This window comes from Salvia splendens, chromosome 12 (assembly GCF_004379255.2).
Source record: "Salvia splendens isolate huo1 chromosome 12, SspV2, whole genome shotgun sequence".
Taxonomy (NCBI): Eukaryota; Viridiplantae; Streptophyta; class Magnoliopsida; order Lamiales; family Lamiaceae; genus Salvia; species Salvia splendens.
Genome location: NC_056043.1, coordinates 1,565,542 through 1,591,193, shown reverse-complemented (window position 1 = coordinate 1,591,193; position 25,652 = coordinate 1,565,542). Strand labels below are relative to the sequence as shown.

Genomic DNA, 25,652 nt, shown 5'->3' with positions numbered 1-25,652 from the left:
CTATATAAAAATCTATCATAACTACTTTTCAACAATAGTACAATACCGTTGGATTTTAAATTATACTACTTCGAAGATTCACGTTGTTAGCAAACAAAAAGTGAACCATGTAAAAAATTCTATAAAAAAATAATACTCCATATTTTTAATCAAAATAGTGTAATTAGCTAAAAAATTTGTAAATAGTTTATTTATTTATAATTAAGTAAATTTATTTTCACTAAATCATCGCCAAGGTAAATTTCCAAATTCCAAGATATAACTATCTCAAGGATAATATTTTTTGAAATTAATAACTAAAATACAGAAATACAAAAATACTTTCAAAGAAATGATAACGGCTATAGTAATTCAGGCCACATGTAGGATCGAACAATATCAGGATCAGTCCGGAAATACGTCTCTAGACAGAGATCGGGCATGAGGTACAATCGGGCCACGAATTCGGTTGCATTGCGAGATGTGGGACCGGATATTTAATCGGTTTTAATGATGAAACTTCGATATTTAATTATACAATTATTTAGCTAATGTAAATTTAAGTTAGTTATTTTAATTTTTAAAATGAAACACAACTGTGGAATAATATGGAAGTATGATTTGTGTTTAGGTTGTTGAAGGCCTTAAAATAGAACTAATTAACTAGATGCATTATTTTTACACATTTCAAGAAATTTTGAAGACTACATAAATCCACCAATTTGGAATATTCAATATTGAACTAAGAAACAAAACGACTAATAAAACTATAAATCTCCTTGCTTCAAAATCTTCAATTCAATCCGATCACAATCATCATCACCGCCATGGAAAAAGCTAATTTCAGAACCCAAATTCTAACCAGACACCTTCAAAATCACGCCGCCGAATCATCCTCCGGCGCCGCCGTATCGCGCGCGCCGTGCCTCAGCTACGCGCCGCCGGAGGCCTCGGCGTCGTTCGATGTGAGCTCGATGCGGAAATTGATGGACAGCCACAATTTGGGGGAGCGCGACTGGCTGTTCAATTTGATGGTGCAGAGCAAGCTGTTCAACCCGAAGCTGAGGGGCGGGAAGGTCTTCGTGGCGCCCGATTACAATCAGTCGATGGAGCAGCAGCGGGAGATGACGATGAAGAGGATTCAGTACCTGCTCGATCGCGGCGTGTTCGAGGGGTGGATGACGGGGAAGGGATCTGAGGCGGAGATGCGGAAGCTGGCTCTGCTGGAGGTGATCACGATCTTCGATCACTCGCTCGCGATTAAAATTGGTGTTCACTTCTTTCTGTGGTATGTTTGTTTGCTTTTCCGATTTGGTTTTGGTGAAATTTATGAGGTTTAGCATTTGTGGTGAATGAGTATATATCTATGAGACTTTTGGTTTTGATCTGATTAGGTGGAAAAATAGGAAAGTTAAGCTGCTTGTTTGAAGTTGCATTGGGTGAAATGGTGAATCCAAATTAAGTAATCTTAGTTTATCGGTTAATTGCTTGTAGAATTAAGAAGAATAGGTCATTTCAAAAGTTCTCAATTGTTCTATCCGACCTAATTTATTTTTTTAGTTTATGAGCTTCAAAACGGCGTCGTTTTAGTCCTTGGCAATATACCTTTGTGCCACTATTCATCTACATCATCAAAGTTTTACATGTGTGCACCAACTTAGCATCGTATTTGTCTGGAAAAAATCGTCTTTGGGCAGTTGTGAAAAAGGTGCGTAGGTGCAGACAACTCAATATCGTATTTTTCTGGAAAAAAATGTCTTATAGTTGTGATTTTACTGGCGATTAACCCTTGGTTTATAAACCGGAAACGAAAAAGGGAATGAATTTCAAGATTTTCTGGATTTGATTGTTCTTGACACATTGGTAGTGCTATTTTTAAGAAAAAAATGGGAACTAGTGTTGCAATGGTGAACTTGTGTCGGAATGTTTTTGTGGTTCATTTTGTGTATTAAATGTCTCTTTTATTCTACTGTGATTGATCTGTTCATTCAATAGAGAAAATTATTTGAGATATATGCAAGTGTTGTTGGTCCAGGGGTGGTGCTATCCAGTTTTTCGGTACAAAAAGGCACCACGATAAGTGGCTGCGCGCCACAGAAACTTACTTGATGAAGGGATGCTTTGCAATGACGGAGTTGGGACATGGAAGTAATGTATGTCTGTAGAATATTGATTTGCAGCTTATTGATTTGAATTGTTAATCTTGAAATCTTGAGGCGTTTGGATTCCATGTGCTTAGGTTCGAGGCATAGAGACGATAACCACATATGATCCTAGAACCGAAGAGTTTATCATCAACACTCCCTGCGAATCAGCTCAGAAATACTGGATCGGTGGAGCTGCTAACGTACTAATTCGAGCTATCACTTAGACTTTTTAACATACCTCTGTTTATGCCTAACAAGGTCTTCGTTGGATGATTTTACAGCACGCAACGCACACAGTGGTCTTCTCGCAGCTCAACATTGAGGACAAGAATGAGGGTGTCCATGCGTTTATCACCCAGATTAGAGATGCAGATGGCAATATCTGTCCCAATATCAGGATCACTGATTGTGGACATAAGATTGGTTTGAATGGTGTTGACAATGGTCGAATATGGTAAGAGAAGCCCCTTCTGATTTTGTTGGATATATGTTCCCTTTCTCGTCCCCAAGTTATTTTTGTCTCAGACCTTGGTGTTCTGTATCTTCAGGTTTGATAACGTTCGCATACCCAGAGAGAATATATTGAACTCAGTTGCTGATGTTTCTTCTGATGGAAAATATCTGAGCGCGATAAAGGACGCTGACCAGGTTAGGGTCGATAAGTCCGTTTTATGTCAGCTTAAGTCTAAATACCATAAGCTAATGTTTACTGCTTTGAACGTTTAAATGAGAGCGTGATCTTGATCTTCTTTAAAAGGACCATTGGTGTCCTCATCGAACCTCTTCTTTGTAATTGTTTCACTTTTCTTTTAGTAGTGTGCTGTGGCGATCTGGATATTTTTTTTTGAGTAACACGTGAAACGAAAGTGCTATATTGACGCTCATTAATACATGCAGAGGTTTGGTGCATTCATGGCCCCTTTGACATCCGGACGTGTTACAATAGCAGTCAGTGCCGTTTACATGGCAAAGGTGACTTCTATAAGGAGTTCGTTTTTTGTCCAGTTTGCACCTATTTCTTCAGTAATTTGATGACTTGGATTTCTTTCAACAGATGAGTTTAGCTATTGCCATAAGATATTCATTGACAAGGAGAGCATTTTCAATTACACCGAATGGTGCTGAAGTTCTTTTGCTCGACTACCCTAGTCATCAGCGCCGCCTTCTGCCTCTTCTGGCAAAAACGTAAGTGTTGCATACACTGCCTCTTCCGAACCAATATATGGTTTCCAACACAATCTCTGTGTTTCATGTGCTGCAGATATGCCATGAGCTTTGCTGGCAACTACTTGAAACTGCTCTATGTTCGGAGGACTCCTCAGTTGATCAAAACACTCCATGTAGTTTCAAGTGGCCTCAAGGCAGCGCTCACGTGGCACAACATGCGAACTCTTCAGGAGTGTCGGGAGGCGTGTGGAGGGCAAGGGTTGAAGACAGAAAACCGTATTGGTCAGCTGAAAGCTGAATATGACGTGCAATCTACTTTCGAGGGTGACAACAATGTCCTAATGCAGCAGGTATGCGTAGTTCACTCGTTAGTGATAGTGTTTATGATTTGTACGGATGAAACTTGTCAACGAAGTTCAGACAACTGAGGAAAGGTATATATCACTTCGCGCAGGTTAGCAAGGCACTGTTAGCAGAGTACATTGCAACTAAAAGGAAAAACAAACCGTTCAAAGAGTTAGGTCTCGAACACATGAACAAACCTAGCCCTACAATTCCCTCTCAACTTTCGTCTTCCACAGTTCATAGCTCACAGTTTCAGGTATAGAGATCTTGCTTTTAATAGATTACTTCCTCGTCCCACCGTAGTTGAGTCGTTTTCCTTTTTTGGTAATCTCATTGTAGTTGAGCTGTTTCCTTTATTTTGAAGCATTTCAGAGTTTAACTTTTCATCTATAACAGAATGATATCTTCTGCTTGAGAGAAAGAGACCTATTAAACCGCTTTGCTGCAGAAGTCTCTAAATACCTAGCTCAGGGAGAAAGCAAAGAGTCTGCATTTAACGCGGTAATGATTGATTCAGCTAACACGAATTGCATCATCTCGAGCTCTGATCCTATTTCTAACCCGTTGCACTTACCTTTCTTCTGCAGAGTTATCAGCTCGCTGAAGATCTGGGCAGAGCCTTCACCGACCTTGCAATCTTGCAGACTTTCGTGGAAGCTGAGAACAGCGTGACAGACGCATCCTTGAAGGTACGTCATCTAAGTTTAACATTAACCCGACTATAGAACTTCATGTTCGTGTCAATCTGCATGAATCCTGAAGCGTTCGTAAACAATGCAGAATGTGTTGAGTCTAGTGAGGTCGATGTACGTTCTGGTCACGTTGGATGAGGATCCTGCGTTTCTCCGGTATGGCTACTTAACAACGGGGAATGCTGCGATTGTGAGGAAAGAAGTTGCGAACCTTTGCAGCGAAATCCGGCCACACGCACTCGCCTTGGTGGATTCTTTCGGCATTCCTGACGCTTTTCTGAGCCCTATCGCGTTCGACTGGGTTGCAGCTAATGCTTGGTCGGCGTCTCAAGACTAGGTTAGGCTCGCGATTTACTCGTCTACGAAGCTTTACTGCACGAGTCGAGACTCCATGTTTGTGTGTGGAAAAATATTCAAGAGACTATTATCTTGACTCTTTAAAGGAAGTGTTTCAAAGACTTTTATCTCGACTCTTTAAACACAATTTGTAAAATATAAAAACTATATTGTGTCAGAAAATGGTTAGATCTCCTTTAAAATTTAAATAGTGATGTTCCAAAATATTGGCATACATACACATTTCTAGCCCTATATTGTTTCATCAAATCTTATCTGTTCACTTTTTCTTCTTCTAGCTTAACCTATTCTTTTTACTTTGAATGGGCAACCACAGAGAAATTTAAAGATTGTATTGTGATGGGCTCAAACCAGAGGCCTAAATATTAATCACTCTACCATTAAAATCAAATCATTTTAATGTAATGTCACATCAAAAGTTGTTTTTCTTTTATTATTTACACTAAATTTAGAAATAAAGAATATTCGCTATTTACTATTTATTTTTACTTACAAAATTTAAGTATATTTTACTCAAAAACTAATAATATGATTAATTTTGGGGCATTATTAAAGCTAATTGCTACTTCATTTTGAGTTTTAGAATAGACTAAAGTTTAATTTTGGTCCCTTACATTTGCTTTAAAATTCTTTTTGGTCTCTAACATATTGTTTTGGTACCTTTTGGTCCCAATCATATTGTTTTAGTCCAAAATAACCATTTTATGTTAAAATTAACAGTAAAAATGTTTGACCAATTTGATAACTTAATTATAATCGAGGACTAAAGTCCAATTTTGGTCCCCTATATTTTTCATAAATTCTAAAGTGTCAGTTTACTAAAAAGACAAATTTATCCTTTTTGGCGGGAAAATGCAAAGCTATTATGTTTATCCTTTTGATCATTTAAAAAATGGCAACATTGGAGGAAAATTGGTCCAATAAAATGATAACTTCCCTAGTAAACTTTGAAACAATTAAAAAGCAACATTGAATCTGCAAAATGAAACGCAGAGAGAGAAGGATGAGAAGAAGAAAGAGTGCATCGAGGACTAAAAAAAGAGGGGGGGGGGGGCTTAGCTACTGGCCGACGGGTGGCTGGGCACTCGATCGGAACCGGAGCTCGGAGGGGGGGATCGATGCTCTTTTTCCATCTACCGAGGTTGGACGACGGCGACACCAAGGCTGGCGGCGGCAAGTCGCCGTGGAGTGACGAGAGGAGACGGCGGACAGTGGGTGCATGGCACTGATGATCGATGGGCGGTGGCTTCCGCCAAGGCGTCGGTGCCGCCCAGAGCGGTGGTCGACTGGCGGCGAAGGGGGGGGGATTCCGGTTTCACGTCAAGCTAAGGTTCCTACCTAAGCTGGAAAATTTGAAGGCGAGGCGAGAGAGGAGAGACGGAATCCGGCACGGTGGTGGTCGGCGATGGTGACGGGAAATGGCTGTGGCGATGGAGCTAGGCTTTCGCCGATCCTCAATTTTGGGGGAGGAATGGATTGTGGAGAAGAGAAGAGAGAGAGGCAGTCGACGGATGGGAGTATATTTTTAAAATTGGGCCACAAAAAATGATGAACTTAGGCTTGGTTTTAATTTCGTTCGGGCCATCAAATTAATTCTTTTGGGCCACTTCCCTTGATAAATTTGGGGCCATGGAATTTAATTCCTTTGGGCTATGAAAAATCTTAGTCAATTCAATACTTTGACCAATAAATAATTAAATTAGACTTTTGTCAATTTAATACAATTAAGTATTTTAATCCAAGAGGTTTAATTTATGTTGCACCATTAATAAGACCAATGTTTTAAAAACAGGACCGAACCGGCCAGTTCGACCGGTCGGACCGCGAACCGGTAGGTAGTCCGGTCCGGTTCATCCCTTTAAACCACCACTGCATTGAACCGCCGTGAACCGGTGGAACCGGCCGGTCGGATCATCCATGTCATAACTTGAAATGCCATTGCAGAGTACAGAAGACATATATAATGGTTTAACCGTCAAATCATCCAATATTAGGAACATTCCGGGTCTATCCTTGAGAAAGATTCCGGGTCCATCGGGAAAATGAGCAGAATCGCTCACCAATTCTCGAGAAAAACCTTTTTCGAGTAGGAGATGATTTTTAGTCAGATATCCGTTAGCATAGGTTGCTTCCATCAGCTTTTTTTTTCATATCATTACAGCTGAACAGGGTGGAGTACTCGGACTCAGTCAAACTATTCCACAAGTTTGCAATTCCTTTTAATGGAGAGCCCCCCCCCACATACACTACTCCCAACGGAATAGCAACAAAACTAAACAAGAAATTCACAAATTCTTTTTTAGCCCGTGCATACAAGAAGTTTTGGGTCGACTTTTGAATTATCACCTTCAGTTCCAGTACTCCACCTACCGACTTTTTATCTATGACCTTCACTTTTGAAGTATCAAACTTAAATTCTTTTTTGCTAGAACTCTCCCCCTTTTTCTTGGAAAAGATATCCGTCAAATGTGTCTGGGAAGATAGACTTGCAATGAAAAGATCCATGATCTGCAAACAACAATAACAGATTAATACAACTGAAAACCATGACGAAGCTTGTAATTGTACAACACTCACCTTATTCACCGTGACTTTCACAACCTGTACGGTGGCATTCTTTGTTTCTTTTCCAAGAATAGTAACCATATAATCCAATGAAACTGAATGCGGGAATACATTAAGATCCTCTGTGATCATAAAGATCGGACAATCTAAAGTGCATTCCTTAACCAGATATTCAGATAGGTCATCACTCATTCCATCCGGCTCAGTCTCGAAAGCCATCAACATATCAGGTTTATACACAAATTCAGGTTTGAGAAGGGATTGTTTTGTTCCCTCCGTGCAGAAATAGATCTCTTTAAGATCGCGAAGGGATTGTTTTGTTCCCTCCTCCATGTCATAACTTGAAATGCCATTGCAAAGTACAGAAGACATATATAATGGTTTAACTGTCAAATCATCCAATATTAGGAACATTCCGGGTCTATCCTTGAGAAAGATTCCGGGTCCATCGGGAAAATGAGCAGAATCGCTCACCAATTCTCGAGAAAAATCTTTTTCGAGTAGGAGATGATTTTTAGTCAGATATCCGTTAGCATAGGTTGCTTCCATCAGCTTTTTTTTCATATCATTACAGCTGAACAGGGTGGAGTACTCGGACTCAGTCAAACTATTCCACAAGTTTGCAATTCCTTTTAATGGAGAGCCCTTCCCCCCACATCCACTACTCCCAACGGAATAGCAACAAAACTAAACAAGAAATTCACAAATTCTTTTTTAGCCCGTGCATACAAGAAGTTTTGGGTCGACTTTTGAATTATCACCTTCAGTTCTAGTACTCCACCTACCGACTTTTTATCTATGTCCTTCACTTTTGAAGTATCAAACTTAAATTCTTTTTTGCTAGAACTCTCCCCCTTTTTCTTGGAAAAGATATCCGTCAAAGGTGTCTGGGAAGATAGACTTGCAACGAAAAGATCCATGATCTGCAAACAACAATAACATATTAATACAACTGAAAACCATGACGAAGCTTGTAATTGTACAACACTCACCGTGACTTTCACAACCTGTACAGTGGCATTCTTTGTTTCTTTTCCAAGAATAGTAACCATATAATCCAATGAAACTGAATGCGGGAATACATTAAGATCCTCTGTGATCATAAAGATCGGACAATCTAAAGTGCATTCCTTAACCAGATATTCAGATAGGTCATCACTCATTCCATCCGGTTCAGTCTCGAAAGCCATCAACATATCAGGTTTATACACAAATTCAGGTTTGAGAAGGGATTGTTTTGTCCCCTCCGTGCAGAAATAGATCTCTTTAAGATCGCGAATGGATTGTTTTTGTTCCCTCCTCCATGTCATAACTTGAAATGCCAATGTAGAGTACAGAAGACATATATAATGGTTTAACCGTCAAAACACCACATACATTCTAACTAATTCAAGATTCACATTGCAAAAGAGCACCGAATCAAGGAATATAAAATCGTTACCACGGTGAGTCTGCGGTTGTGGTGGTCCGACGATGAGATCGGCGGCGCGGGCTCTGGCGATGCGATGATCCGATGACACAAGCGACGGTTACTTAGGTTCAGCTTTCGCGAAAATGACGCTCATCAAAGCGCTAAAACCCCCAACTCCTAAACCCGTTCATTTTCAAACAAAATAATTAATAATTAATCCTAGTAGTATTATTTTTATATTGTTATTTATTTATTGATAAAATTATAAGTATACGCTCAATTCAAATTCGTTTTGGATAATTTTCTAAATCAAAGAATACGCATTTAAATTTCTGAGGATCCTGCGTTTCTCCAGTATGGCTACTTGACAACGGAGAATGCTGCGATTGTGAGAAAAGAAGTCGCAAACCTTTGCAGGGAATCCAGCCACACGCCCTCGCCTTGGTGGATTCTGAGCCCTATTGAGTTCGACTGGGTTGCAGCTATTGCTTGGTCAGCGTCTGAACACTAGGTTAGGCTCGCGATTTACGTCGAGACTCTATGTCTGTGTGTAAAACTATTAATTAGAGCATCTCCAATGCACGGATGTCTCACTCGGACATCCACTAGGACTTCTCAAAAACACCTCCTGCCACGTCACTAGGACTTCTCATCCCACTGCCACGTCACTAGGACTTCCCCTACACAATCCGCCCTTCCCATCGCCCTTCCCACTAGGACTTCCCGCAATAAAAAAAATCACAATTATTTAATTACGTAACGGAATTATAATTTTGACACGGAATACGGGAAATTGCGAATGAAATGAAGTTCAACTAGCCGTATATATAGAGTTTAAAAAAAATTAAACTCGGACGTCCGACCCACGCCTCAATGGCGGACGTCCCGGTCGCCCTTCGCGGATGTCCGACAGGACGTCCGCCATTGGAGATGCTCTTAGACTAAATTAAAGTAAGTTCCGATGCTCTTAGACTAAATTAAAGTAAGTGTTTCAAAGACTACTTTCTTGACTCTTTAGAGCATCCGCGGCGGGTCCCACGAGGTCCAATCGGAAGCTCCCTCCCTAGTCACTCCCGAGCTCAACCATCTCGCCCGTATGCAGCTAACGCAGAGCATGCTCGACACCATGGACAAGTGGCATGCAGCGACTGATCTCTTATACAAGATGATGTTGAAGGATGCCATCAACACTATGAGGCGCGATTTTGGGATGACACCTCTGCCCGGGGCCAGCGACGGGGACGACGAGGAGTGAGACGGGGGTCGCATTTGTCGAAGCTTGAGGTTGTTTTTTTAACTACGCATTTTTTAAAAAAAAATTATGTATGTTTTTTAAAAATAAAGTGGTTGCATTTTCTCGGTATTCGTGTCAAAATTTTAATTTCGTAAATTGTTTAATTCTGTAAATTGTTTAATTTGGTGAATTTGTGAATTTTTATTATTGTGGATGTCCGTCGGGATGTCCATCATTGTGCAGTGGGATGTCCTTATGACGTGGCAGTGCAGTGGGAGGTCCTTATGACGTGGCATGATGTGTTTTTGGGAAGTCCGTCGAGATGTCCGCCGGGACATCCGTCCCACTGATTCTCTTAGTAAAATTATGTCTATCCCTCATCCTTTTTTCCTACCTATAACAAAATTGTCTAAAAAATACTCCTAATGATTTTTAGCAAACTATTTATGTTTCATCATTATACAAACATAAATTAATCTAAATATATTAAGTTATTTACGCTTAACTATTCAATAGTAGCATCACAGAAATTTTAAGTCGTGACACGGCGGATTCGTACCCGAGACCTTTACGATCTGCCGATCGGGCCAGAAGCTAGTACTGGTATTTCTTTCTTCATGCCTTGTGCCCAAAGCTTTTTTCTACATGTATGAAGTATAAACCGCATCACAAACACTCCAAATTGCAAATTCAATCTAATCAATCCAGTAATTCATTCCAGGAAACGAACAAATTTAAACAAAATCTTCCGATTTCGTGAAAAATTTGAAGAATGAGCCGCGGAAGTGGAGGCGGATACGATCGGCATATTACGATCTTCTCTCCGGAAGGCCGGCTTTATCAAGTCGGTAAGCATTCCACTTCAATGAAATGTGTTTTCTCTAATCTCCCCCAATCGGGGGCCCTAATTTTAGCTCAGCTGTGGCTGTGGTTCGATTTCTCGGCGGATTCTTATAATTTCGGGTTTATGAGCTTCTGTTACCCTAATTTGTGCAGAATATGCCTTCAAGGCCGTTAAGGCCGCCGGAGTCACCTCGATTGGCGTCCGCGGGAAGGACTCAGTGTGTGTTGTTACTCAGAAGAAAGTGCCGGTGGGGATTTTTAGTCTGTGATGATTTGTTTTTGTGTTTAGATTATTTTTGTTGTGGAGTTTTTTGATATTGAAATTTTTGTGAACAGGACAAGCTCTTAGATCAGACTAGCGTCACGCTTTTGTTTCCTATTACTAAGTACCTTGGTTTATTGGCTACTGGAATTACAGGTAATTGTTTCATTGGCTGCGATGGTGTATGTATTGATTATATTTGCTAAGAAATGAGAATTTTCTGTGTAAGTTGAGCTGTTATTAGTAATTTTTCTGGTGAAGAAGCTTTGATTTTCTGATGCAGTTCAAAAGGTTTGAGCGTCTGTTTTCTTTAGGCTCTAGGTGATACCTTATACATATGCAATGTATTGGATTAATTGAAATTCGGCGGTTGAGAATAGTTTTTCGTGTGTTAGTGAAGTCTTTGATTAAGCATAAATTTACAGCTTGTGGTGAAAGCGATATTTAATGTGTGGAAGAATGCATATTTACTTTCCTCGACATGTCTTTATTGATAATTGATTTCATTTTGTTCCTATTGTGTATAGCTGATGCAAGGACTTTGGTGCAACAAGCGAGGAATGAGGCTGCCGAGTTTCGCTTTAGATATGGTTATGAAATGCCAGTTGATGTATTGGCACGCTGGTATGGTAGTTTACAATTTGTGTTACTCAAAGTATCTGTGGTTTCTTGTCTGCCCTTTATTTCCATTATAGTCTAGTTACTTCTGCCACCAAACATGTTTTTTTTGGAATTCGTTTTATGAATGTAAAGTGTGTAGCTGTTTGAAAACCACAATATTCCTTTTGCTTTCAAGATTGTTTGATTACTTGCTAATTTCAAGTCTCAGTAGTAATATTAGTTAGCCGATGCAATTCAGGATTGCGGACAAGTCTCAGGTATACACCCAGCATGCCTACATGAGACCACTTGGTGTAGGTCTGTTGCTTGTCTCATCATCAATGGGCATCTCTAGTGTTTGTTCTTCATATTATATGTTTCTCTTCACTAATTCGCTTCTTTTTTGTATAAAGTTGCCATGATATTGGGTATCGATGAAGAGAAAGGTCCTCAGCTATTCAAGTGTGATCCTGCTGGTCACTTTTTTGGCCATAAGGTAGTTAGGAAGTTCCTGTCCCTGTATCTATTCTCAACTTTTATATCTTCACAATCTGATTCTAATGTCATTTCCTGATTGCTCATATTTCAGTCTCAAATTCATATGTTTTGTTGTGTTTCCTTCCCTTTTATATCTTTGACGCACATTAATGAGAAGTTTGTATTAAGATAAATTACTGTAATTTATTTTCTGATAGGCAACAAGTGCTGGAGGTAAAGAGCAAGAGGCTATTAACTTCTTAGAGAAGAAGATGAAAAATGACCCGGAGTTCACTTATGAGGAAACTGTGCAGGTAAAAAATAATGCATATATAGCAATCTATGTAATTTTTGGTAAAATACATTGAAAAACAAATTTGCAGAAATTTGAGAAGTGACTTAACGTAAATGTTGGTTTGAAAGTATAGAATTGTTGTGCTGGTATAACAATGGTTTTTCACATCCGACCTACATAACAGTGGAATGGTAATTACATTGCATGTATGACATTGACATCATTTGATTTGATGTTAGCTTTATTTGAATGTTAACAAAGAGTTTTATTTTGCTCTCATAACTATCCTAACTATGCCAAGGTTGAGACTAAATGCATTCTCAACTTTTCCATTTCAGACTGCTATTTCCGCTCTACAATCTGTACTACAGGAGGATTTCAAGGCCAGTGAGATCGAGGTAATCTTGTAGTTGTGTGGTTTGTCGTTTGAATTATTGGAAATGATTTTTTAACACTGCGCAATGCAACTTTTGCAGGTTGGTGTTGTGAGGAAAGAGGATCAAATTTTCAAAGTTCTCTCAACTGACGAAATCGATGAGCACCTGACCGCAATCAGTGAGCGCGACTAATCTGATCGAGTTTGGCAAACTGTGAGGTGGTCAGATTTCATAAACTATGTCTGATGATTGCCAGTAGTTGACCTTTATTCATATCATTTTATTGGCAGTGTTTCAGCTTTATAATTAACAGTCTATTTCAGTCTCAATGACATTATTGTTCCACCTCGTGCTTATAATTATGAAATGTCAAAAATCATAGTTTTAATATTTCTTGACATTCCCTTGTCATGGATAAACCTCTATGAGAGACCTCACACCAATGCTATGAGTAATCTTGTATCTACTAAATCCGGCACTGGTGAACACTGCTGCCCATTCTCTCTCGGCCCGTTCTTTCCCATTATGCCATCTTGAGCCACGGGGCTCAGATAGTGCCTCGGCTCCTGCATCAGGCGATCTGCCACCACGCGACAGAATGGCGTCGCGCAGAAGGGGTTGTGACTAAGGAGGAGACGCGAGGCCGGGGTGAGCCAATAGCCCCGTCGTCGTCGTCTGAGATGCCGACTTCGGTGAAAAACTCTGAACGGACGAGCGCGCGCATGAGGCGACAGAGAGCCCTAGATTTGGCCGGCTTGATGGAGAGGGCCTCAGATAGATGAGAAATTGTCATAGGCTTGCCATGGTTGTGGATGATATCTGGTATGCCTAGGTCGATTGCGCATTTTAGTGACATGGTGTTTATGAATTTGAAGGTATAGTTCCAAATATGAGCATGGGCATCAAAAAGCCCATCCATTTGAGACTAGTTTTTTATTTATTTCTAATAGATATAGTATCATAAATAGTGTGGTTAATTTAGAATCATTAATAGCATGCACCAACGAGATACACGATTTACTTCTTGTTTTCTTGCCCAATACATTATGCATATTGCTAGGTAGCCTAGATTAGTAGTTCTAGTATAGTAGACGTTGACGGATCCACAATTTTCGATTTTGGATCGTCAACAATTTTCGATTTTGGATTTGACAAATAATTACATCGACACAAAGCCTCTAAGTTCAAGAGTAATTGGCGGGAAGGAGGTAGCTCTAGTAGTGCAGATGTTGGTGAATCCACAATTCCCATTTCGAGGTTCGACAAATAATTACAATGACACAAAGCCTTGAAGTCCAACCGGCTGAAGTCTAGGAGCTATTGGTTTTCTTCTTTTCCTTCTCTTTATTCTATTTTAGTTTCCCTTCCCTTTTTTTCTTCAAATTTTCTTATGACAATATAAAAGACATTTTCCTCTTATTTTGATTATGCGGAAAAAAATGAACAAACTAAATCCGATGGAATCTTATTGGCAAGAAACGTGTTTTCAAATGATTAAGGTATACAGCCAAGAGATTCATGTGATTGTGTAGGCAAATTTTGTGGAACATCATTATTTAAAGGGAAGTCTTACCATTTTCTAACGTAATAGTATCAAAGAAGATAATCAATAGTCAATTAAATTTTAGAAAGAGCTTTAGTGTAATAAATATAATCAGAGAAATAATGAAAAGAGAAAAAATATAATTGAGTATATTGATAATGGTTAGTTTTTAAAAAGAAGAAAAAACAAAAAATTGTTTCGGTATTATGATATACTGTAAATAGTTAGCACCCTAGTCTAACCCTATATAGGGATGTATTCATTTCCTTTTTGTATCTTTTGTTCTTTGTTCTTTTTAATCTCAGCCCCACGATTTTGTCATCCGACGGTTAGATTAGTGCCACGTGTCATTTAATAATGCAGATTTTCAGTTGAATAATGCACACCGACTAATAATGCACCATTATAGTGTAATAATGCAGATCATCTGGACCGTTGGTGAATAAAATCTAACGGCCCATATTAAGAAGAATAAAGGATCTAAGGGATGAATAGGAGAATAACGCTCCCATATATATATATATAGTTGTGATCAATGTCGAACCAATTTTAAAGACCGAACTATAGACCAAATATGGGCCATTAGATCTAGTTTTTTTGATGAGATGTGCTGCTGTGTAAATTTTTCGGTCTTCATTACAAGCTCATTTTGCTTCATTGTATAGGTTTATTACTTCATTCCGTACGTAATACCTTGAAACTACAACATGTTTTTACCTTCTTCCAGTAGGTTTTGAAATGATTCAACATATGTTTCATTTGAATTCATTGACCTGACTTTTTACTTTATTTACATTAAAAAATGTAATTTATTCAAGTGCGTTTATTACTTCATTCAAAAATGTTATTACTTCATTCCAGTAGGACTTCAAATGCTTCTATACACACTTCATTCCAATAATTTATTACATCATTTCATGTGTTTATTACACCATATCATCGTTGTGGCGGTGGTGATAGATATTGTAGAGAGAAAGAACGGCACGCGACGGCGAAACCGCATTTACATACTGGAATGAAGTAATAATCCTACTGGAATGAAGTAAAAACCTACTGGAATGAAGTTAAATCTTCGTAACATGTTAGTATGACTTATTTACCTTCGGATGAATTAAAATAGGCACGTGATGAACGCGAAAATAATTGATAAATTTGTGTCTCTCATCCATAAAAAACTAGATCTAAAAACCCCAATTTGGTATGGTTCGGTCTTTAAGAGTGGATTTGTGAATAATGAGACTATATATATATATATATTTCGGATGAATTAAAATAGGCACGTGATGAACGCGAAAATAATTGATAAATTTGTGTCTCTCATCCATAAAAAACTAGATCTAAAAACCCCAATTTGGTATGGTTCGGTCTTTAAGAGTGGATTTGTGAATAATGAGACTATATATATATATATATATATATATATAGTGGTGATCATATGATAACCCCTAAATCACGTAATAACCCTATAACCAAATCTGAACCACACATATTTTTTAATCTTGTGGTTGAGATTCAAACTTAGATTTACTTCATAAAAAAAAGCGCGGGGGTAAATATGTCATTTCCCTCATTTAATTTCTGAATTTCGCCAAATATCACGTAAAATGATAAAATGATATATGTTAGGTTTATTGCATAGAATGATAGTTTTGCCGGATAGAATGATACTCTGAGTTGATAAAATGATACTTTTGACTGACTGATAAAATGATATATGTTAGGTTTATTGCATAGAATGATAGTTTTGCCGGATAGAATGATACTCTGAGTTAATAAAATGATACTTTTTGACTGACTGATAAAATGATAAAATGATATATGTTAGGTTTATTGCATAGAATGATAGTTTTGCCGGATAGAATGATACTCTGAGTTGATAAAATGATACTTTTGACTGACTGATAAAATGATAAAATGATATATGTTAGGTTTATTGCATAGAATGATAGTTTTGTCGGATAGAATGATACTCTTAGTTGATAAAATGATATTTTTGACTGATAAAATGATATGTGTTAGGTTTATTGCATAGAATGATAGTTTTGTCGGATAGAATGATACTCTGAGTTGATAAAATGATACTTTTGACTGACTGATAAAATGATAAAATGATATATGTTAGGTTTATTGCATAGAATGATAGTTTTGTCGGATAGAATGATACTCTTAGTTGATAAAATGATATTTTTGACTGATAAAATGATATGTGTTAGGTTTATTGCATAGAATGATAGTTTTGTCGGATAGAATGATACTCTGAGTTGATAAAATGATACTTTTGACTGACTGATAAAATGATAAAATGATATATGTTAGGTTTATTGCATAGAATGATAGTTTTGCCGGATATAATGATACTCTGAGTTGATAAAATGATACTTTTGACTGATAAAATGATAAAATGATATATGTTAGGTTTATTGCATAGAATGATAGTTTTGCCGGATAGAATGATACTCTGAGTTGATAAAATGATACTTTTGACTGACTGATAAAATGATACTCCCTCCGTCCCGCTTTAGCAGTCCCGGTTGAGTCGGACACATGTTTTAAGGGGTATTTAAGTGTGTAATAAATAAATGATGTAGTGGAGGTTGGGTCCCACTTTTAAACAACTTTTTTACTTTTTTGCTTTTAAGTGTGTAATAAATAAATGATGTAGTGGAAGTTGGATCCCACTTTTAAATGATGTAATAAATAAATTGATGTAGTGGACATCAATTTTTATGCACCGAGTTCAACCGGGACTCCTAAAATGGGACACCCGAAATTGATCAACCGGGACTGCTAAAGCGGGACGGAGGGAGTAAAATGATATATGTTAGGTTTATTGCATAGAATGGTAGTTTGGCAGGATAGAATGATACTCTGAGTTGATAAAATGATACTTTTGACTCACTGATAAAATAATATATGTTAGGTTTATTGCATAGAATGATAGTTTTGCCGAATAGAATGATACCCTGAGTTGATAAAATGATACTTTTGACTGACTGATAAAATGATAAAATGATATACGTTAGGTTTATTGCATAGAATGATAGTTTTGCCGGATAAAATGATACTCTGAGTTGATAAAATGATACTTTTGACTCACTGATAAAATGATACTTTTGATTGACTGATAAAATGATATATGTTAGGTTTATTGCATAGAATGATAGTTTTGCCGGATAGAATGATACTCTGAGTTGATAAAATGATACCTTTGACTGACTGATAAAATGATAAAATGATATATGTTAGGTTTATTTCATAGAATGATAGTTTTGCCGGAAAGAATGATACCCTGAGTTGATAAAATGATACTTTTGACTGACTGATAAAATGATATATGTTAGGTTTATTGTATAGAATGATAGTTTTGCTGGATAGAATGATACTCTGAGTTGATAAAATGATACTTTTGACTGATAAAATGATAATTAAATAAGATTTTACGTATTTAAATGAGCGAAATTTGTATATCATGGGAAATAAGATTTTACGTATAACTGAACCTCATACATACGTGTAACTGAACCTCATACATCTGTATATCATGGGAAATAAGATTTTACGTATTTAAATGAGTGAAATTTGGATACGTAAATTTTATCATGAGCGAAATTCAAAAATTAAATAAGTGAAATGGCATATTTACCCTCTGCGCCTTTTTTATGAAGGAAAGCTAAGTTTGAATCTAGACCACGTGATTTTAAAAATGTGTGGTCCAGATTTAATTATAGGGTTATTACGGAAATTGGGGTTATCATTATAATGCACCCCTATATATATATATATTAAAAAGCTATTTGTGTCCATATCTTAATTAAACCCTATTTCCTTTAATCAAATTAAATTAAATTAATTTAACTACTAAAAGATTTATCAAGCAAGCCAAACACACCTTAATGATGATAAATTGAAGGAAAAAACACTGGTAATTGTCGATTAAAAACAATAATGTTCTATTAATACGAAAAACAACACAAAAAACAATGAAAGTAAATGAACTATGTTGCCAAAGTAAGCTTTGGGTGAAGCTTAAGAAGATTAAAGCTGGGGGTGTAAATAACGAAGCTGGAATACATATTATGATAATAGTAGGGTCGTCGAAGAATCGAATGTCCCACAGTCCTATCCGTGCTTTTGGAGTAGATAAACACGATTTTGAGCGGACACCAAGTCGCCATTTACCAAAATTTTGAGCGGACAAACACGATTTTCGCGTAGATCATAAGTGAAGGTATATTCTTTTACCCAAGAATTCCCATCTCCATAGTCCTTCATCAACCAAATAACAACACGCTCACACTGTGAAACATGACATACACATAGCCGACCCTCCAAAACACATACCTTCAGCTTAATACCCTCAAAATCATGACTTGGAAGAGAAAAACTAGTGAAGAGCTCCATTTCAAGATCAAAGCATAATAAGGGATCCTTAAAGAAATTAAATACTAACCAATGAAGATTTTCTTTAAAAAATGCAGCATTATCATCATAATGATAATTAATCTCGTAAGGGCTCCACCGTGGTGAGCGGAGATACTTCTCCACCCTCCTCCTCCTAGATGAGTATACACAAAATATGATATATTTCGGTTAACATATAAAATCTTATATTGTCCTCTTAATTTGCTCACTCCAAATCCATAAACGCATCTACCTGAACTACCTTGGTCAGGCAAAGGATCAAGCTCGATATAATCACGAGTAATTGGATCGAATGTAAAAAGAATATTATTGCATATATCCTGCACCAAAAGCAAACCATTAACCGTACCAATTATACAGGAAATCTTATTGCGAGGAGGAGGCATGTCGAATCGGAAAAGTGGCTCATGGACCCTAAACCCTAAACCCTAAACCCTAAAAGTTATTATATTTCGCAAATTGTCTAGTACTTAAGAGCATCTGCAGTGGGACGGATGTCTTGGACATCCCGGCGGACTTCCCAAAAACATCTGCTGCCACGTCATAAGGACCTCCCACTGCACTGCCGCATCATAAGGACATCCCACTGCACAATGGCGGACATCCTCAATGACATCCCGACGGACATCCACAATAATAAAAATTCACAAATTCACCAAATTAAACAATTTACGGAATTAAAATTTCGACACGAATACGGAGAAAATGCAACCACTTTATTTTTTTAAAAATACATAATTATTTTTAAAAAAATACAAAGTTAAAAAAAAACAATCTCAAGCTTCGACAAATGCGGCCCCCGTCTCACTCCTCGTCGTCCCCGTCACAAGTCCCGGTGCCACTCCCGAGCAGAGGTGTTATCCCCAAATCGCGCCTCATAGTGTCGATGGCATCCTTCAATATCATCTTGTATAAGGGATCAGTCGTTGCATGCCACTTGTCCATGATGTCGAGCATGCTCTGCGTTACCTGCATGCGGGCGAGATGGTTGAGTTCGGGAGTGACCAGAGAAGGAGCTTCCGATTGGACCTCGTGGGACCCGCTGACGCTTTCCCTAGCCGTCCGCATCGCGGTCTTTTGCCCAACCGGGCGATGGGGCGTGAAGATGATTGAGGGTCGGAAACTCTGCCTAGGCGTCGGGGAGTTCGTGGGAACCGGCACTGCTGTTGTACGCGCCAGAGGAGTTGATCTTCGTCCGCTTCGGCCAGCCAGCTTCAACACCCGCACTAAACTTAGTGGAAGTTTGCACCACAAGATAGACCTCCCAATATTTGAATTCCTCGAAACCCAATTCACTGTCGGGGAAGTGCTGGTGAGACAGAAGCTTCACATCATCGGCGGATATGTCGCTGGTTGCCGTGCGGAGGTTGTTTTGGTAGATGCCGGCAAATCGGCTGAGCTGCCTCCTCTGCCGTTCCCATTGTTTCCGGAATTGCTCTCCATCGTGAGGCTTCCCACCTGGCAGTTTGAATTCGATGTAGCTTTGGCTAATGTGCCACCACATTCTGTCGATATGTTGGTTAGCCCCGACGTAGGGATCCTCGACTACACTGATCCAGGCCTTCGCCAGCGCGACGCACTCCCCTATGCTCCAGATGGTCCTCTTTCTCCAGGTAGTGCCCTTGCCCTTCCCTCTCCCTTTCTTCCGCGTCCTCCCTGCCGCCGGTGGCATCTCTGTGGGAGACTCCCTGACCAGAGATAGTCCCAACTCCTCAAAAGAGAAAGTCTCAATGCCGGTGAACTAAGTCTCCAGAGGAGTACTCTGTGGAGAAATCACTGGACAATAAATCCATGTAGGGGCGATAGAAATTGTCCCCAGGTGATTGGGGAACCCTTGCCTGCCCCCCCACAGCGGCAGGCATGCCCTGCATCATCCCGAGCATCATCATCCCAGGCATTTGGGGCATCATCATCGTTATCGCGGTACTCATCCCGGCTACTTGGGGCATCTAGGGCATCATCCCACACATCCCTGCACACCAAGGGGGTACATATTGTAGTACCCGGGCATCATCCCCGCCGTTTGGGGTTGGGGCATCATCAGCGCCATTCCGGCCATCATCCCGGACATCGGTGCACTTCCACCGGCATTTCTCCCGACTCTAACGGAAAATTCGGCGTTTGTGACTCGCTCGTGGCGGAGGAATCACTATCGTGGTGCTCCATTTATCTTCAAAAGAAATGAAAGTAGAGAGAGAAACTCGTTAAAACAAGTGGTGCGAATGAAATGAAGTTCAACTAGCCGTATATATAGAGTTTTTTTTTAAAATTTAAAAATCAGGACGTCCGTCGTGGCACGGACGTCGTCGGAAAGCCGCGAAACTCCGGTGTCCGCAAGCGACGTCTGCGACCGCCGGGTTTACGCCTAATGGCGGACGTCCGGCACGCCGGGACATCCGCCGCTGTGGATGCTCTAAGGTTCAATGCGGATAAAATAACTCATCAATTTGGTATGTTACGTTTATCCTAGCGAAACATGACTACCAAATAGTACTCCCTCTGTTCCACCACAAGTGAGACGTTTCTTTCGACCGTTATTTTGCGAAGATAATAATAAATAGTTAGAGTGGAGATAAAGTAAAGTAAGAGAGAGAATAATATAGAAAATAGTTGTAACTACATTATTCTCTTACTTACTTTACTTTCTCTCCATTCTAACTATTTATTATAATTTTTGCAAAACAACGTCCGAATTGAACCGCCTCACTTGTAGTGAGACGGAGGGAGTATATGAGTATACTTAGTATCATCTAATTTTGAGAGAAATTTATGGATTTGTTGATAATTCAACAAGATTGAGGTTTTTTTTATCTTGAAGATGTCATAGATCATAACTCATTGAAGAAACATGTTGGAGATAGAGTAAAATGTGGGATAAACTATAAAGTTTGGTTAAATTATAGTCGTCCCAATTTATCTCTGAGGATATTAAATGGGCTTCAGCCCAAAACAAAAAACAAAAAAAAAGGATAGGAACAGACTAAGAAAAATGAAAAATGAAAATTACCAGAAATAGAAAATAGAGTATAAAAACCCTAACCCCTTCTCCAAGCCCTCTCTCTCACTCTAAAACCTTGCTCACATTTTCTTCATTTCTCGATTCTCTCCGCGCATTGTAATTTTCCATTTCGTTTTCTTGATCAAGGTATGTAGATCTACCGCTACTTCTTCTATCCACAATTCCACACTCTAATTCGTACTTTTCTGTGTATTAAACGGTTGATTTGTTTCCTCATGGTTTGCGTATGAATTTACTCGTTTGAATTGCTCTGGCATTGAATGAGTAATCTCTGCTACTTCATTTTCGAATTTCAACATATTAGAGGAGGAATTTCTGGTGTAATTTCATTTGTGAGGTGTGTGTGTGCGTGTGCTCCCCTCTCTTGTATTTTAGTATTGTTACTCATCTGGCTCCTGGTGAACTAGCCTCTGAGCGTTGTTTGCTTCCATTTTGTAGCTCGAAATTGAGTTATTTGTTTCCTGGATTTTTATTATGGTTTCGTATTTTTTGGTGGTTAATGCACGATTCACTTGTCCATTCGAATGATGAGCCGTTTGAACTCATTACACATTCTTCTGATCTCTCTTCCACTGGCCAAGAACCCTATTTCAGTGTTTTTCTTTGTTTAAGTTGGAATGTTTTTCGGTTGAACTTAATAACAAGCATGTAATGTGAAATTTGGCCCATTATGTTGAGTTGTTATTACTCATTTATGTTGTCATACAGCTTTTGTAGCTGAGGATAACACTTCTTAAGTATAGTTTTTGGATTTACCATATATTTCTCATAACTCTCTCCTGGGTTGTTCTCTTCTCCGGGAGCAGCTCACTCGTTTCTTCCAGTGGCTAATCCATTTGCTTTACGCGACGTCTAAACTAGTAGTACTCGGTTTTTAGTAGTAGCGTTGAAAGATCTTTGATTCTTAACTGGAACCTTGAATAATGTTCCTTAAAGTGATGTGGTATCAATTATGACAATTAATTAATCATTGTTATGCAGCTTATATGTAACACAGTCGGCAAAACTGATGGTTTGGTCGGATATGACTTTTTTGCCTGGATTTGACCTTCGCTTATTACATGGAAAATGAATTGATGACGTGTCTCTCTCTAATATGCAGCAGATTAAAAGATGAATTTCAAAAATGTCAATGTACCCAAGATGCCTAGTGGGAGTGGGGCCTCCAAGCTAATTTCGTTTGGGGCTATTGCTGGGCTTGCTATATACGGACTTAGTAACAGTCTCTACAATGTTGAGGGAGGGCACCGTGCCATTGTTTTCAACCGCATCTTGGGGGTGAAGGATAAGGTATTGTTGCCTTAATCTATGTCAGACTTGACTCTAAATGCTCTTTTTTATAAGATTATGCTCCGTATTTAATTTTTCAACGCTAGGAAATGATGCCTTGGTGTACTTGCTGTCTCATTTCTTTTAATCTGGATTTGGTTTTAACCCTTGTGCTCTTAAATATATTTGGCTTTGTAATGGTGTGGTCAGCTATGTCTCCTCCAACCAAATAGGAATATTTCTGATTATGTTTTTGTTTTTAATAAATGACTTATAGGTCTATCCTGAAGGGACACACATACTGGCCCCATGGTTTGAAAGGCCAGTGATCTATGATGTCAGGGCACGACCTCATCTAGTGGAGAGCACATCTGGCAGTCGTGATCTTCAGATGGTAATCCTTATTCTTTCTTTTGTGGTGTGTGCGTGTTAACTCTCATTTTTTATTGACACCACCCACCCTAGCCCTTCTTCTCTGCCTGCATGTACTCATATAATCTATTGTGGCTCTGCCCCTCATCACTTTTCTGAAGCTAGAGAAAGTGTCATTTTCTCTATCTACCTTGGTACCATTCAAAGAACAAACTATAGACAATATTTAGCTATAAGCCACCATCACTTAATATCCCCGTCACTCGGCAACCACCTTCTTTTGTTGAAAGGATGGAGTGCAAGTGATTGATGAATTTTGTAGCATGTTATTATGCCCTTGCCGCATGTTTGGTTCCAAATTTCTAGTTGCTCTTCTTACTTTCGTCCTGTTCCTCATTACCCGCTGAGGTGTTTGTTGCGATAACCGTGGTGTGCTTAGAATGTCGTTTAATTTCTTGCACTATGAGAGAATTGAACATCCAATTGGCTCTCTATATGCTTGCTACAGGTCAAGATTGGTCTTCGAGTTCTCACCCGTCCGGTGGCTGATCAATTGCCAACCATTTACCGGACCCTTGGTGAGAATTACAATGAAAGGGTCCTGCCTTCAATTATTCATGAGACTCTGAAAGCTGTGGTTGCCCAATACAATGCTAGCCAACTTATAACCCAGAGAGAGGTAGAGTTAGGCGATCTTAAATTGAGGAATAGTTCTTTGTTTATATATTATGTATTCTGTATGCTATATCAGCCCTTTTGTGCTGTACTGATAGTAATTTACTCGGTGTAGAATGTAAGTAGGGAAATTCGGAAAATCTTAACAGAGAGAGCTGCCAACTTCAACATGGCACTGGATGATGTGTCAATCACTAGCCTAACCTTTGGAAGGGAATTCACTGCTGCCATTGAAGCTAAACAGGTAGCTGCACAAGAAGCCGAGAGGGCCAAATTTGTGGTTGAAAAGGCTGAGCAAGACAAACAAAGTGCTATAATTAGAGCACAGGTAAATGCCTCATTCTAACTGATATTTCTGAGCAATCATACTTATTTTCCGGAAATCTTGTTGGTTCAGTATACCACACTCTCAACATACGGTCGAGCTTCTGTGGGATTCATTTGAACTTTACCTCATTCTTGTCTCCAGGGAGAAGCTAAGAGTGCTCAATTGATTGGTCAAGCTATTGCCAACAATCCGGCTTTTATCACACTCAGGAGAATTGAAGCATCCAAGGATATCTCACACACTGTCGCCACTTCAACCAACAAGGTGTACCTGAACTCCGATGAGCTGTTGCTGAACCTTCACGATCTCAACAAAGATCAAAGCGCTAGGAAGTAGACAGCCCTCGAGATGATTGAGCTTCATGTGCGTCCCCACCAGGTCAAGTCGTAGTACAATGGGATGTACTTTTCTTGTACTCTGCAAATAGCGGATTTTGGATATATGCTACATCGGTGATTGCAAGTTTCCCGAGAGTCCTGCAATGTTTCGGATACATAATAATTGCTGCATGAATTGATTGAGCGTGTTCAGGGCAAAGTAAAATCGTCGACATTTCTCCGTTTGATGGTATATTTGTTGTTTTGATGCCTAAAATCGTGTATATCTTTCGTCTTTCCAGTTTTTGCCAATGTGTTAAATTCATTTTTATGTTTTGCTTTTCAGATAATCGTGTTTTCTTAGCTTGCATTTGGAATAGCTTCTTCAGTTTTTTAACTAAGGATATGACATTTTTAACTTGCATTTTGGATCGGAATTTTGAACCTAAAATTAAAAATCTTTACAACTAAATCTGAACAGACAAAAGGAACGGTTCCAAAACAAATTTGAAAATAAGAAATAGTTTTATAATCGGTTGTATATATATATTATGTTAGAAACATTTAATGAAATATTATTTCTATAAATATTTTATTGGATATGATACTTAAATGAGATTTTATATATATAATTTTGGATATTTTTGATTTAAATCAATTCGAACTGAATCAAAATTTGTTGTCTATATATACATTTTTGGATATTTTTGTATATTTCTATATGCTGCCGATTTTTTTTCCGTTTTATCGACTGAATATAATAGCATTCTTAAATTTGAGCAATTCTTGACTTTCATAAAAGTTTTTCCTGAGCAACTGTTGGAAATAATTAAAAGTTGTATTTTAATTAATGCAATGGTTGAAAAGAAATTAATGCTATATTTGACTAAATTTTTTTGTCGGTTCGGTATATTAACTCTAACTTGTAAATGTAATTTATTTATGAATATATACAT

At 38.6% G+C, this 25,652-nt stretch overlaps 3 protein-coding genes across 5 annotated transcripts; all 3 read left to right on the top strand.

Annotated features, from left to right (window-relative positions):
* The first annotated feature begins 698 nt into the window (after positions 1 to 698).
* Positions 699 to 4,875, top strand: LOC121758986 (acyl-coenzyme A oxidase 3, peroxisomal-like). Its single transcript, XM_042154467.1, has 12 exons — positions 699 to 1,267; positions 2,015 to 2,132; positions 2,219 to 2,326; positions 2,408 to 2,580; positions 2,675 to 2,774; positions 3,024 to 3,098; positions 3,181 to 3,311; positions 3,388 to 3,643; positions 3,748 to 3,894; positions 4,035 to 4,139; positions 4,226 to 4,327; positions 4,419 to 4,875. Exons 1-12 carry the CDS (start codon positions 807 to 809, stop codon positions 4,665 to 4,667), a joined length of 2,025 nt encoding a protein of 674 aa, XP_042010401.1. The 5' UTR covers positions 699 to 806; the 3' UTR covers positions 4,668 to 4,875.
* A 5,516-nt stretch (positions 4,876 to 10,391) lies between these two features.
* Positions 10,392 to 13,141, top strand: LOC121759598 (proteasome subunit alpha type-6). Of its 2 annotated transcripts, XM_042155249.1 has the most exons (10): positions 10,392 to 10,500; positions 10,619 to 10,745; positions 10,894 to 10,988; positions 11,077 to 11,158; positions 11,530 to 11,626; positions 11,862 to 11,920; positions 12,016 to 12,098; positions 12,298 to 12,393; positions 12,713 to 12,772; positions 12,851 to 13,141. In XM_042155249.1, exons 2-10 carry the CDS (start codon positions 10,670 to 10,672, stop codon positions 12,941 to 12,943), a joined length of 741 nt encoding a protein of 246 aa, XP_042011183.1. In that variant the 5' UTR covers positions 10,392 to 10,500; positions 10,619 to 10,669; the 3' UTR covers positions 12,944 to 13,141. The 2 variants fall into 2 exon arrangements, with proteins under 2 accessions (XP_042011183.1, XP_042011182.1); XM_042155248.1 differs by lacking the exon at positions 10,392 to 10,500 and having other exon boundaries at positions 10,519 to 10,745.
* An 8,591-nt stretch (positions 13,142 to 21,732) lies between these two features.
* Positions 21,733 to 24,973, top strand: LOC121759494 (prohibitin-1, mitochondrial-like). 2 transcript variants are annotated; one of them, XM_042155093.1, is made up of 6 exons: positions 21,733 to 21,861; positions 22,841 to 23,025; positions 23,282 to 23,398; positions 23,885 to 24,055; positions 24,167 to 24,379; positions 24,521 to 24,973. In XM_042155093.1, the coding sequence occupies exons 2-6, from the start codon at positions 22,849 to 22,851 to the stop codon at positions 24,713 to 24,715; spliced, it is 873 nt and encodes a 290-aa protein (XP_042011027.1). In that variant the 5' UTR covers positions 21,733 to 21,861; positions 22,841 to 22,848; the 3' UTR covers positions 24,716 to 24,973. The 2 variants fall into 2 exon arrangements, with proteins under 2 accessions (XP_042011027.1, XP_042011026.1); XM_042155092.1 differs by having other exon boundaries at positions 21,744 to 21,861; positions 22,838 to 23,025.
* The last annotated feature ends 679 nt before the right edge of the window (positions 24,974 to 25,652 follow it).

Coding starts and splice junctions, on each gene's coding strand:
- LOC121759494 (XM_042155093.1), top strand. CDS start 22,849: ATGAATTTCAAAAATGTCAATGTACCCAAGATGCCTAGTGGGAGTGGG. Junction 23,026..23,281: donor TCTTGGGGGTGAAGGATAAG/GTATTGTTGCCT, acceptor AATGACTTATAG/GTCTATCCTGAAGGGACACA. Junction 24,380..24,520: donor GTGCTATAATTAGAGCACAG/GTAAATGCCTCA, acceptor TCTTGTCTCCAG/GGAGAAGCTAAGAGTGCTCA.
- LOC121759598 (XM_042155249.1), top strand. CDS start 10,670: ATGAGCCGCGGAAGTGGAGGCGGATACGATCGGCATATTACGATCTTC. Junction 10,746..10,893: donor AGGCCGGCTTTATCAAGTCG/GTAAGCATTCCA, acceptor TAATTTGTGCAG/AATATGCCTTCAAGGCCGTT. Junction 12,773..12,850: donor TCAAGGCCAGTGAGATCGAG/GTAATCTTGTAG, acceptor CAACTTTTGCAG/GTTGGTGTTGTGAGGAAAGA.
- LOC121758986 (XM_042154467.1), top strand. CDS start 807: ATGGAAAAAGCTAATTTCAGAACCCAAATTCTAACCAGACACCTTCAA. Junction 2,133..2,218: donor AGTTGGGACATGGAAGTAAT/GTATGTCTGTAG, acceptor CCATGTGCTTAG/GTTCGAGGCATAGAGACGAT. Junction 2,327..2,407: donor GGATCGGTGGAGCTGCTAAC/GTACTAATTCGA, acceptor ATGATTTTACAG/CACGCAACGCACACAGTGGT.